The sequence below is a fragment of the Leucoraja erinacea genome, chromosome 5 (genome assembly GCF_028641065.1).
Source record: "Leucoraja erinacea ecotype New England chromosome 5, Leri_hhj_1, whole genome shotgun sequence".
Taxonomy (NCBI): Eukaryota; Metazoa; Chordata; class Chondrichthyes; order Rajiformes; family Rajidae; genus Leucoraja; species Leucoraja erinaceus.
In genome coordinates this window covers 29,113,025-29,126,145 of record NC_073381.1, presented here as the reverse complement: position 1 = coordinate 29,126,145, position 13,121 = coordinate 29,113,025, and the positions used below count along the sequence as shown (strand labels likewise).

Here is a 13,121-nt window from a genome sequence, read left to right as displayed (position 1 = left end):
GGAAGTTGAAGTGCTGAGCCACAGGGAGACCAGGTTGGTTAGTGCGAATTGAGTAGAGGTGTTTGGCGAAGTGATCGCCAAGCCTGTGCTTGGTCTCGGCGACTTAGAACAGTTGAAACCTGGAACAGCGGATGCAATAGATGAGGTTGGAGGAGGTGCAGATGAACATCTGCCTCACCTGGAAAGACTGCAGGGGTCCTTGGATGGAGTCGAGGGGGAGGTAAAGCGACAAGTGTAGCATTTCCTGCGGTTGCAAGGGATAGTACCAGGGACGGGGGTTGTTTTAAGTGGGAAGGGTCGAATTCACCAGGGAATTACAGAGGGAACGGTCTCTGCGGAAAGCAGAAAGGGGAGGAGAGGGGAAGATGTGGTGGGATCCCGTTGGAGGTGGCGAAAATGTCGGAGGAGATGGTAGGGGTCAGTTATAACATCAGTTACCAGGGATCCAGAGCAGAGAAACAGACCATTTATTTCCCATATTTATACATTATTCAGGTGTCCTTTATGTTCTCTCATCCCACCTATAACTAGTAGTTCTCTATAACATCAAACGTTCCCTGAAATATATCAATGCTATCTGTTTCAATCACTCAATGTAAGTCCCTTTTTTGGTCAATTAATGGCCTTTACTTTTCAAGATTCACCCACTAGTGGAACAGAAGAGCATGTGGAGAAATTATAAGAAATAGAAGCCTGTGAAAGTAATAATAGCCACTGTCAGAACCACCCTTGGATTTAAACAAACACAGAGAATGCTGGAAATATTGAACAGAGTTTGAAAATTCTGGGTTAACTTTTTTGGTTCATGATCCTGTCATCACAAAAGGCAAATGTTCGGGAAAAATAAGTTTTAAAGTTTCAGAGCAGAAGAAGAGAATGGGATATTAAAGCAAAAGGTTGGTAACAGGGTTGAGGGATTCAATGACAAAAAGAATGATTGTGGAGCTAACTGCGTCCCAAATGAACCTACTTAATTACGGTTTAATAATGGGGAAAAAAACTCATACTTAAATTCTGGAAAAACGCTCCAACACCAACAATAAATATGTGGATTTCAAATATGTCCGAAATGCTACACCTGGAAGATATGAGATTCCTTCTAGCAGGAAAACCAGACCATTTCCAAAAGATTTGGTCTCCATTTATCGACTTGCTACAAGTATAAGGTGCAACAGATACTGCAAATAAATGGTTTCAGGACCTGGTGAGGGGGGAGGAAAAATGCAAAGTTTGTTTATCCCTTTTAGCTCTTTTTTTTTACTTTTAACATATCTTCTGTTTTCTTTTTCTCTTCTTCCTTTTCTATGGCTTACTTCTTAACTTCTTTTTCGAATTTTTCGTGTCTAAGGGACTCTTTCACACACTCACTTTTTTTACTTTTCTTCTTTTTAAAGTTTAAAATATGAAGTGGTACAAGAAATGTATTATGTTATTTTTGGCTTATATTATTGTAATGTACACTACTTCTAATAAATAAAATTATTTTAAAAAAATTGTTTTGAAAAGAATGATTGTGGAATGCATCAGTAATGACATAAATATAAACGATCAGTCTCGAAGTTAAAAGAGATGGAAATGGGAGAAGCATTATTGGAAACAGCCAATGGGAAATTCTGTGGATACTGTAAATCTGAAATCAGAGCAGGGCATGTTGGAAATGTTCATTATCTGAAATTGCAGAAGCTAAGCACCAAGTCATGAAGGCTGCAGACACAAGAGCCTGCAAATGCTGGAATCTCAAACAAAAACAACATGCTAGAGGAACTCAGCAGATCAGGCAGTATCTATGGACGAAATGGACAAGTCTGAAGACGAGTCTCAACCTGAAATTTGGTCTAAAATACAAAGTGCTGAAGAAACTCAGCACGTCAGGAAGCATCTATGGAGGGAATGAACAGGCAATATTTCTGATCGGGACCCATCTACAGACTGATGCCGCCTGACCTGCCGAGTTACTCCATCATTTTGTGCTTTGCTCATGATTCCTGCATCAGCTGTTCCTTGTGTCTCCCTGAAACATTCTCCTTCCCATTTCCCTCCACAGATACTGCCTGGTCTGCTGAGTTCCTCCCGCAGTATGTGTTTTGCTTATACCGTCGAACAGCATGGAAGCAGGTCCTCTGGCCCAACTTGCTTAGTTGACCCAGATGCCCCATCTAAGCTACTCCCACTTGCTCAGGCTGGCCCGTATCCCTCTAAACTTTTCCCATCCATGATCCTGTCCAAATGTCTTTAAAAATTGTTATTGTGCTTGCCTGAACTACCTCCTCTGGCAGCTGATTCCCAATGCCCACCACCTTCGATTTGTAAAGGTTGCTCCTCAGATTCCTACCAAATCTTTTCCCTCTTGCTTTAAACTATGCCATCTAGTTCTTTCTTCCCCTACTCTGATAAACAAAAAGTCTCTGTGCATTCACCTCTACAAGCAATGATAAAACTCTATAAGATTTCCCCTCAGCCTCCTGTACGTCAAGCTCATGAAAGCTCTAACTGTAATTAGTCAGACAATGTGGTGCTCTTCCAGAATTGCATTTGTGACAATTGTGAAAAGTCAGACTGGAAACAAAATGGATAATTAAAGTGGCTGTAACCGGAAGCTCCTCTGACTCTCTGTTAGACCCCCCTCTCACTGCTGCTCCACTGTGTTTTCCTCTCCAATGTGGGTTCTGTTAGACCCCCCTCTCACTGCTGCTCCACTGTGATCCATGCTGTTCTCCTGCCCACGTGCCAAGCTTTCACCTGCCCCCATCTTTTTTCCAGCTTTCTCACCCTACTACCATCAGTCTGAAGAAGGGCCCTAAACAATAACACATATCCATGTTCTACAGAGACCTTCCTTATCTCATTTGAGTATTGTTTTTAAACTGGAAGCTCACATTTGGTCCACCCAGTGTTAGAGAGATCACAAAGCATATTGCTGCTCATGCTGGATAGTGTTTCATGCATTGCACGGTTGGTAACAAGTTAGGTTTTGCACATCCTGCACAGTAGTTGTAAGGTAAATCACAATGATAGGAAAATGGGTCTTGGTGGCGATACTGGAATAAGTTCATAGGTTATAGGATTCAATCATGGCTGGTCCTTTGTTCCTCTCAACCCCATTCTCCTGCCTTCTCCCCATAACCCCAGACACCCTTTTTAGAAACATAGAAACATAGAAATTAGGTGCAGGAGTAGGCCATTCGGCCCTTCGAGCCTGCACCGCCATTTAATATGATCATGGCTGATCATCCAACTCAGTATCCCGTACCTGCCTTCTCTCCATACCCTCTGATCCCCTTGGCCACAAGGGCCACATCTAACTCCCTCTTAAATATAGCCAATGAACTGGCCTCAACTACCCTCTGTGGCAGAGAGTTCCAGAGATTCACCACTCTCTGTGTCAAAAAAAGTTCTCCTCATCTCGGTTTTAAAGGATTTCCCCCTTATCCTTAAGCTGTGACCCCTTGTCCTGGACTTCCCCAACATCGGGAACAATCTTCCTGCATCTAGCCTGTCCAACCCCTTGGAAATTTTGTAAGTTTCTATAAGATCCCCTCTCAATCTCCTAAATTCTAGAGAGTATAAACCAAGTCTATCCAGTCTTTCTTCATAAGACAGTCCTGACATCCCAGGAATCAGTCTGGTGAACCTTCTCTGCACTCCCTCTATGGCAATAATGTCCTTCCTCAGATTTGGAGACCAAAACTGCACGCAATACTCCAGGTGTGGTCTCACCAAGACCCTATACAACTGCAGTAGAACCTCTCTGCTCCTATACTCAAATCCTCTTGCAATGAAAGCTAACATACCATTCGCTTTCTTTACTGCCTGCTGCACCTGCATGCCTACTTTCAATGACTGGTGTACCATGACACCCAGGTCTCGCTGCATCTCCCCCTTTCCCAATTGGCCACCGTTTAGATAATAATCTGCTTTCCCGTTTTTGCCACCAAAATGGATAACCTCACATTTATCCACATTAAACTGCATCTGCCAAACATTTGCCCACTCACCCAGCCTATCCAAGTCACCTTGCAGTCTCCTAGCATCCTCCTCACACCTAACACTGCCCCCCAGCTTAGTAATCAAGAATGAGCCAAAACATCTTGTGAGAAAGTCTGGGGATGGAATGGACAGGCAATGGTTTGGGTCAGACTGAAGAAGGTTTCATATTCCCTTCCAAGATGCTGCCTGACCTCGCGTGTTTCTCCAGCACTTTGCTTTGCTCAAGATTCCAGCATCTGCTGCTGTTTCTGTCCACACGGAAGCATCTTCAGACTACTGAACAGGGAGTGGGGGGTGGGTGGGGTGGGGTGGGGTTGTGAGTCGGGGGGGAGAGAATGTGTGCCTATTGATGGCATCACTAGGGAGATTGGAAATTTTGATTTGCTAATTGAACTGTTCTCTTTCCCCACTTGGGATCAACTAGATTCTGAATATATTATACTGTATTCCTGATGATTGTATTCTTATATTCTTCTACAAACAATCCCTATTCAGATGAGCAACCACACCTAACAAGTAATGACAGCCATTTTGCATCTGAATAGAGACTAATTACACGATACCACTTAAAGCAGTGAGTAAACTGGGGGTATTTTCACCTATTCAATCAGCTGTTCACATCTCATTAACGTGTGATTAATTTAATTGTTTACTCCTTCTGTACCTGACTTTTAAAGTGATGAGATAAAAGGAATAAACCAACAAAAAAAGTCATTTTTCTATTTATATTTTAAATGGTTTCTGTTTCCTTTGATAATTTAGCTATCATAATCTTCTTCATGTTAATGCTATTATGTTGATTACATTTAAAGTATTAGCTGAAATGTACTGACAGAATTCTTCAATTTGGAAGATGGAATACAGTGCAGCAAAACGTGGAGTCATGCATTTTGGTAGTAGGAGTAAAGGCGTAGAGTATTTTCTCAATAGCGAGAGATACCAGAAATCAAACGTGCAAAGGGACTTGAGAGTGCTGGTGCAGGATTCCCAAAAAGTTAATCTGCAAGTCGAATCAGTAGCAAAGAAAGCAAACTCAATGATAGCATTTATTTCAAGAGGACTTGTATACAAAAAAAAGGATGTAACGCTGAGGCTCTACAAGGCCGCATTTGGAATATTGAGAGCAATTTTGGACAACATATCTGAGGAAGGATGTGCTGGCTCTAGAGAGGGTCCAGAGGTGGTTTACAAGAATAATCCCTGCAATGAGTAAGTTAACCAATGAAGGTAGACAAAAATGCTGGAGAAACTAAGCGGGTGAGGCACCATCTATGGAGCGAAGGAATAGGTGATGTTTCGGGTCGAGACCCTTCTTCAGACGTAACCTATGATGAGTGTATGTCGGCACTGGTCCTGTACGCACTGGAGTTTAGAAGAATGAGGGGGGACCTCATTGCAACATACAGAATAGTGAAAAGCTTGGATAGAATGCATGTGGAGAGGATGTTTCTACTAGAGGGAGAGTCTAGGACTAGAGGTCATAACCTCAGAATTAAAGGATGTTCTTTTAGGAAGGAGATTAGAAGAAATGTCTTTAGTCAGAGGGTGATGAATTTGTGGAATTCTTTGCCACTAGAAGGCTGTGGAGGCCATTAGTGGATATTTTTAAGACAGATATAGATTAGTACATAGAATTTTGATTAGTACAGGTGTCAGAGGTTACGGGGAGAAGGCAGGAGAATGGGGTTAGGAGAGAGAGATAGATCAGCCATGATTGAATGGCGGAGTAGGCTCGATGGGCCGAATGGCCTAATTCTACTCCTATCACTTATGACCTTATATTGGCAGCTCAGCCAATAGCAGGAATCCCAATGGCAACTAATAACAGAAAAACCACAGATAATCAAGTGTCCAGTCACAGAGATACTACACAGGCTCACTACATAGGGCTCATTTCCTTCAAGCTCTGGCGCTTTGCCTTTGACCAAAATGATCTAGACAAATGTTTATGTGAAAAGGTGAAGCCACGTTTTTTTAATATATATTAGCCTGCAGATGTTTGTCTTGATCTGTGGGCTATCACCATTTTAGATCCATACATTTTGGTTTCAAACTTCCTCTAATTGTCTTTTGCATTACTTTACCAAGATCATATTAATTTTATTCCTTATATGACTTGCATACACCTTTGCCCTATATTGCATCTTTAAGTTAATCCTTGGAGTTGCAATCTTCACAAGTTGGTTCCCATTTTAGAGCGGAGTACTGTTTTTCTGACTTACGCATATCTTGTAAGTAATGCCAATTAATTAGTTTTGTTTCGTTTATTATTGTCACATGTACCGAGGTACAGTGAAAAGCTTTTTTTTGTTGTATGTTATCCAGTCAGAGAGAAGAATATACATGTTTATCATAGAGCCGTCCACAGTTTACAGATACATGATAAAAGGAATAACGTTGAGTGCAAGATAAAGTCAATTAAAAACAATCCGAGGGTCTCCAATGAAGTACGTAGTAGCTCAGGACCGCTCACTAGTGGTTGATACAATGATTAGTGCAACATAAGGTTCAGTAATGGTCACATTTGATAATGCTACCCTGGAAATGGCCAGCAGTAACTAGTGTGGTACCACAAGGCTCGGTGCTGGGACCGCAGCTATTTACAATATACATCAATGATTTAAGGGATTCAAAGTAACAGTAGCAAATTTGCAGATGACACAAAGCTGGGTGGCAGTGTGAACTGTGAGGAGGAGGCTATGAGAATGCAGGGTGACTTTGACTGGTTGGGTGAGTGGGCAGATGAAATTTAATGTGGATAAATGTGAAGTTATCCACTTTGGTAGCAAAAACAGGAAGGCAGATTATTATCTAAATGGTGTCAAGTTGGGAAAAGGGGGAGTACAACGGGATCTGGGGGTCCTTGTTCATCAGTCAATGAAAGTAAGCATGCAGGTATAGCAGGCAGTGAAAAAAGTGAATGGCATGTTGGCCTTCATAACAAGAGGAGTTGAGTATAGGAGCAAAGAGGTCCTTCTGCAGTTGTACAGTGCCCTTATGAGACCCCACCTGGAGTATTGTGTGCAGGTTTGGTCTCCAAATTTGAGGAAGGATGTTCTTGCTATTGAGGGAGTGCAGCCTAGGTTCACAAGGTTAATTCCTGGGATGGCGGGACTGTCATATGCTGGGAGAATGGAGCGACTGGGCTTGTATACTCTAGAATTTAGAAGGATGTGAGGGGATCTTATTGAAACATATAAGATTATTAAAGGTTTGGACATGCTAGAGGCAGGAAACATGTTCCCGATGTTGGGGGAGTTCAGAACCAGGAGCCACAGTTTAAGAATAAGGGGTAAGCCATTTTGGACGGCGATGAGGAAACAGTTTTTCACAGAGAGAGTTGTGAGTCTGGAATTCTCTGCCTCAGAGGGCAGTGGAGGCAGGTTCTCTGGATACTTTCAAGAGAGAGCTAGACAGAGCTCTTAAAGATAGTGGAGTCAGGGGATATGGGGAGAAGGCAGGAATGGGGTACTGATTGTGGTTGACCAGCCATGATCACATTGAATGGCGGTGCTGGTGCGAAGGGCCGAATGGCCGACTCCTGCTCCTATTGTCTATTGAAACATTTCCCCGAGAGATGGCATTCATCCAGTCTAATTTTTTTAATCTTTTCACTTGCCGAAATATAACCACAAATGTTTTTTTTGCCAACTCTATTCTCAATTAATTACATCAATTTCTATTACTAAATCTTGAAGCCTTTACCATGCTAGGAGTTTTCAGTTTGCACCAGAAAGAAGATTTGCACCTGTAAAATGTCACTGCGGCTTCCCATTTTCACTTTTCCTCCTTGCCACTTTATTTGGTGAGTGTGGATATCTCCTATTATGAATATTTTTTTATTTCATAGATTCTCCAACCTAACTTCTTCAACTTCTGTTCCAATATCTACGATACACCCTTGGTGCTGAACCCTCCTAGCCTAATTGAGAGGAATCACAGAGAAATATGAGGTTTCAATATAAGCAGACAGTTTTAATTTTACTAACTAAACACTGTAGTTCATGGCTGAAATTATGGAAAGAAAAAACTTTGCATAGGGGACCTCCATCAGCAGGTATACAATGATAATAGTGGTCACTGAAGTAATGGTTCGACTTATCTGATTTTGTGTGTTTATAGTGCAATGAAGTTCATTGCGCAATGAAGCATATAACAAACTTGCTCTATTTCAATTATTATTGAATCTAGTTAAAAACTGTGACTGCATTAGTAAGACAGCAAAAGAAACTAACTTTCTGGTGGAGGAAGTCAGCGGGTCAGTCAGCATCTGTGGAGGGAATGACAGACAATGTTTTGGGTAGGGACCCTTTTACTGATTGATGGGAGTAGGAGGGAGGAGAAATCAGAGATGGGAATGATAGTGGAAGCAGATGAGGAGGATGTGATTGGCAGAAGGGTGACGTTAGTGACAAAGGTGAGAGGTGAGGAGGCAAAAGGATATCAGATAAGGAATGAGACAGAGGTGTGAAATGTAAAGTTGGAGGGAGGAAGATGTGTGGAAGTGTACATAGGGGGGAGAGCAATAGAGGAGATTGCTGGGTGGTGGTGGAAGAAATGTGTGAGCACTTGGAAGGAGGTTGGGGCAGGAGAAAAAGAGAGGATGGAGGTATTACTTGCAAATGGAGAAATCCTGTAAGGAATAAGAGGTTTCAAGAAGGAACTGCAGATGCTGGAAAATCGAAGGTACACAAAAATGCTGGAGAAACTCAGCGAGTGCAGCAGCATCTATGGAGAGAAGGAAATAGGCAACGTTTCGGGCCGAAACCCTTCTTCAGACTGATAGGTGGTGGAGAAGGAAGGAAAAAGGAGGAGGAGGAGCCGGGGGCTGAGGGATGGGAGGAGACAGCCCGAGGGCTGAGGAAGGGGAGGAGCCAGCAAGGGCTAACAAAATAAGAGGTGCAGTTCTTCCAATTTGTGTGTGACCTCACTTTGGCAATGGACATTTACAAGGACTGAAAGATCGGTGTGGGAATGGGAATTACAATGGTTACACACGGATATCCAGCAGGCCTTGGTGAACCAAGTGCAAGTGTTTGGCGATACAGTTACCTAGTCTACGCTTGGTGTCGCCAATGTTCAGGAGGCCACATCATGGGGAACTGATTGCAGGAGATGAGGTTGAAAAAGGTGCACATACATTTCTGACTCACTTGGAAGGGCTGTTAGGGTCCTTGGATGCAAGTGAGAGGGAAGTGTAGGGACAGGTATTCCAGATCCTTCATTTGCCAGGGAAAGTGCATGGGGAGGGAGTGGATTGGGTGGGAAATGATGGCCATTATTGGCCAGTCTTTATGAGCCCTGCACACAAGTGTTCTAAAATTCTGATGAAATGATGACTAGCAGGAACCACATAAGTACAAGTTATAAATGTTCTGGAAATATTACAATTAAATTTAATTATCTAGTGTGAATGATTCAAAGTTCATCAATTAATTTAGAAGTAGTGTATAGATTGCAAGCAATCTACCAAATATGTAGAAAAGAACTGTCTGAAGAAGGGCTTTGACCCGAAACAGAGTCTCAAGAAGAGTCTCGACCCGAAACGTCGCCCATTCCTTCTCTCCAGAGATGCTGCCTCACCCGCTGAGTTACTCCAGCATTTTGTGTAAACCAATCTCCCAATATTTGGCTAATGTCTTTTGATCTTATAGCTAAAAAATAAAGCTAAATTAAAGCCATTGTCCCCAGAAATCAGAGTAGGAGTGACGGGACAGAAATAGGACATTTAAGCGCCTGTCCCACTTATGCGACCCCTGGCGACATGTCGCGGGTGTCGACCACTCATGACCATAGGAGACAGCCTGTATGGTCGTGAGAGGTCAGCCTATGGTCGTGAGAAGTCTCCAAAGAGTCGTGGTGTCTTTCTGGTCGCCGCTGAAAAATTTCGGCGACCTATGACAGGTGCCTGACAGGTTGCGTAAGTGGGACAGGCCCTTTTGCATGGCGTTTACTTCTGCTGCTTTCCTTTGGTTAATTGCCACCATCTTTCCGAAGTTACAGCAGAATATATTGAGTGTCTATCTATGTTTACATGTCGCTGCCGCGCAGAAAACCTTATCTTTTCCCATGTTATATTTTTCTCGTATTATATTTATACAGTCCAATTTCAAAACCAGTGCAAGTTTATGCCTGAAATTCAAGGCAGATATCTTTCAGTTACAGCCAACCTGGTCGGTGTTTTTCACTGCAGAGCCTTTATCAAAACCCAATGAAAATCTTGTTGCTAGATTTTAATATCATGTTATTACCAGCGTCTCAACCACGAATGACGCTTCACGCAAACCTGTGCAATTGCCCGCATAAGAGTGTCCACCGCGAAGGTACAAGGCGGAGATAAAGGATGGATAAAGAAGATTTTTGCAGGTTTAATTAAGAGTTGGGACGTCAGAGGCAGCCAATAATAATCGGGAAGTTAGAGTAAAATAATCCTTGAGACTGACGCCACAGCATAATGGTGTCTTTGGCGGACATTTGACGCATCATGTTGCAGATCTTATTAATGTCAGTGCAACGTTGCCTGCGGTTGACATTCTTCACGGGAAAGCAAACAAAGCGTCACACAGGGTCATCAGATCAGCGATCAAAACAAGGTCAAACCACGGCAGGTTGATGTATCCTCAATCCCCTCTCCCACTCCCTGGAAGCAAAGTGTTTATTGCTAAGCACCTGTCGGCTGATTGTTCTCCTGACTCAGGGATTTTAAAGAAGATGACGGCCAACGCCTCACAGGTGTAGAGTTTCACCACTGCCAAATGTCTCCACACTGTATCCTTCAAGTCTCCTTGTTCAAACTAGCAACTGGTGGGCAAACGATTAGACATCCCATTCACCCCCCCCCCCCCACATTTGAATCCTACAATTGCTTGCGCCGAGCGTTAAAACGGGGTGAAATGGAGATGGGGCAATTTACATGAACATTAAACAACCCCCCTTTTCCTGTTGTGGTAACCGGTGGTGTAAAGTAGCTGCCTGTCCCACTGGACGAGTTCACTGTCGCCTCTTTCCCTCGCCCTACGCCCCCGCCACCAATCCCAACTGGGTTTTTTCCCCATCCAATGTTACCCGACTTCCTTTCCCCCTTTTAATTAAACCGAACTGGGTTTCGTGGTTTGATCCTGAGCCTAATTCCGACCCCCTGCCCGATGCTACACCTGGTGAGCGGGCTCTTTAACCGCCCACCAGCACTGATCACCTTTCACCCCTACCCCGACCCTTAGCCTAGCCTAGCCCACCCAAGGCGAACTTGCACAGAATAAACAGCAAACAAAAAACGCAGCCGGCCGCGCAAATCAGTCTTTTAAACAGCATAAGCGTCGTTATGGTCGGAAATTGACTACCATTCTGGGGGCGAGGCTGGAGGTGGCCCCGGGTTTATCGTGGGGGAAAGTCGGCGTTAAAACAGTGGGGAGCAGGTTAGCGCGATTCCCAGCACTGACTGGTTCAGCAAGATTGGCGGGTAACCCGTACCACTACCCACTGTATAATCTGTAAAGTCAAACCCCCGGTTGTATCAATGTGTCAAGGGTTATGTATGGGGAGAAGGCAAGAGAATAGGGTTGAGAGGGAAAGATAGATCAGGCATGATTGAATGGCGGAGTAGACTTGTGTAAGAAGGAACTGCAGATGTTGGTTTACACCAAAGATAGACACACAAAAAAGCAGGAGTAACTCAGCGGGACGGGCGGCGTCTCTGGAGAGAAGGAATGGGTGACGTTTCGGGTCGAGATCCTTCTTCCAGAGATTGCTACCTGTCCCGCTGAGTTACTCCAGCTTTTTGTGTGGAGTAGACTTGATGGGCCGAACGGCCTAATTCTGCTGCTCCTGCAATTTATGTACGCATGGACATGTAGGCGATCTTCATCTGTGCAGAAGGTGGAGTGGGGCTGGGAGCAGGTGTCGCGGGCGGGCTGACAGGTGCCTGCACTGCATTGCATTGCATTCCCTCACTCTCTATCTCGCCCGATGCAAGATCTCACACCCCCCTTTAGAGCTGCGACCACCCATCCACACAGCCAGGGCGAGGGAAGGGCATTGAAATAAATAGACCTCACAATCACCTCTCCCAAACCCCCCGGGTCCACACAAGGTGAATCTCGCAATCTGCAGCAGAACGAGTGAGTTCACACTTACTTGTCGTGTTCTTGTGTCATCTTCTTGTCTTCCTCCCCCCCACCACCCCACCCCTCTCGCACAACCTCAATCTCAATCTCACTCCACGGTCGGTCCAACTGGACTTTCTAGTTGGGCCAACGTGCGGCGAAACCCGAACAGCCAGCGCATCCGCTCGGCGCGGCGGTCAAACGGGTTCTGCGGAGGTATTTTTGTTTTCCTTTCTCTCTCTCTCTCACACTCACACACACGCAATCCAGTCGCGTTGCAGAGATTCAGGTGTCGAGCGAGTTGCGGGTCTCAATGGGATTGGACTGGCGGCGTGTTTGCCCGTCCCGCCTCCTGCTGTCCGTATGTGTTGATTGATGGCGCTTCACGGCTGCGGGTAACTAAATTGGAGTGAACACAATCTACCTGTTCCCGCATTCACTGCAGTCCCGCGGCAGGTCCGTGTAAAGCGCTCATGACCTGCTCAGCATCGAGAATTCCTCAGACACCGGCAACGTTTGCAATCCTCCACTCCAGCCATTACCAAGGGACTACTTGCATTTATTTGTGTTTAAGAAGGAACTGCAGATGCTGGAAAATCGAAGGTACACAAAAAAGCTGGAGAAACTCAGCGGGTACAGCAGCATCTATGGAGCGAAGGAAATAGGCAACGTTTCGTTGCCTATTTCCTTCGCTCCATAGATGCTGCTGCACCCGCTGAGTTTCTCCAACTTTTTTGTCTACCTTGCATTTATTTGTGTCTGAAGAAGGCACCCATTCATTCCCTCCAGGAATGCTGCCTGTCCCGCTGTTACTCCAGCATTTTGTGTCTATCTTCGGTTTAAACCAGATCTGCAGTTCTTTCCTACACATCTACAGTTGCCTTTTCTACACGCTTGCATTTATTTGACGGCTTTTAGGAACTTGGGCTGCTCGGCAGCACTGTGTCAGGTCAATGGCATATTTATTTTGTAAATATAACCAGTAAGTGTTGGAAACTCTGGGCAGTATAAAGAAAAACAAAGTTAACGGTT

The 13,121-nt window shown here is 44.3% G+C and overlaps 1 protein-coding gene across 1 annotated transcript in view; it reads right to left on the bottom strand.

The window, feature by feature from the left end:
- LOC129697081 (grainyhead-like protein 1 homolog) overlaps window positions 1-12,366 on the bottom strand; it is a 91,145-nt gene extending 78,779 nt beyond the window's left edge. The window contains 1 exon segment of the mRNA XM_055635299.1: window positions 12,121-12,366. Coding sequence (XP_055491274.1) covers window positions 12,121-12,140 — 20 coding nt within the window. The 5' untranslated portion in view covers window positions 12,141-12,366.
- Between the last annotated feature and the right edge of the window lie 755 nt (window positions 12,367-13,121).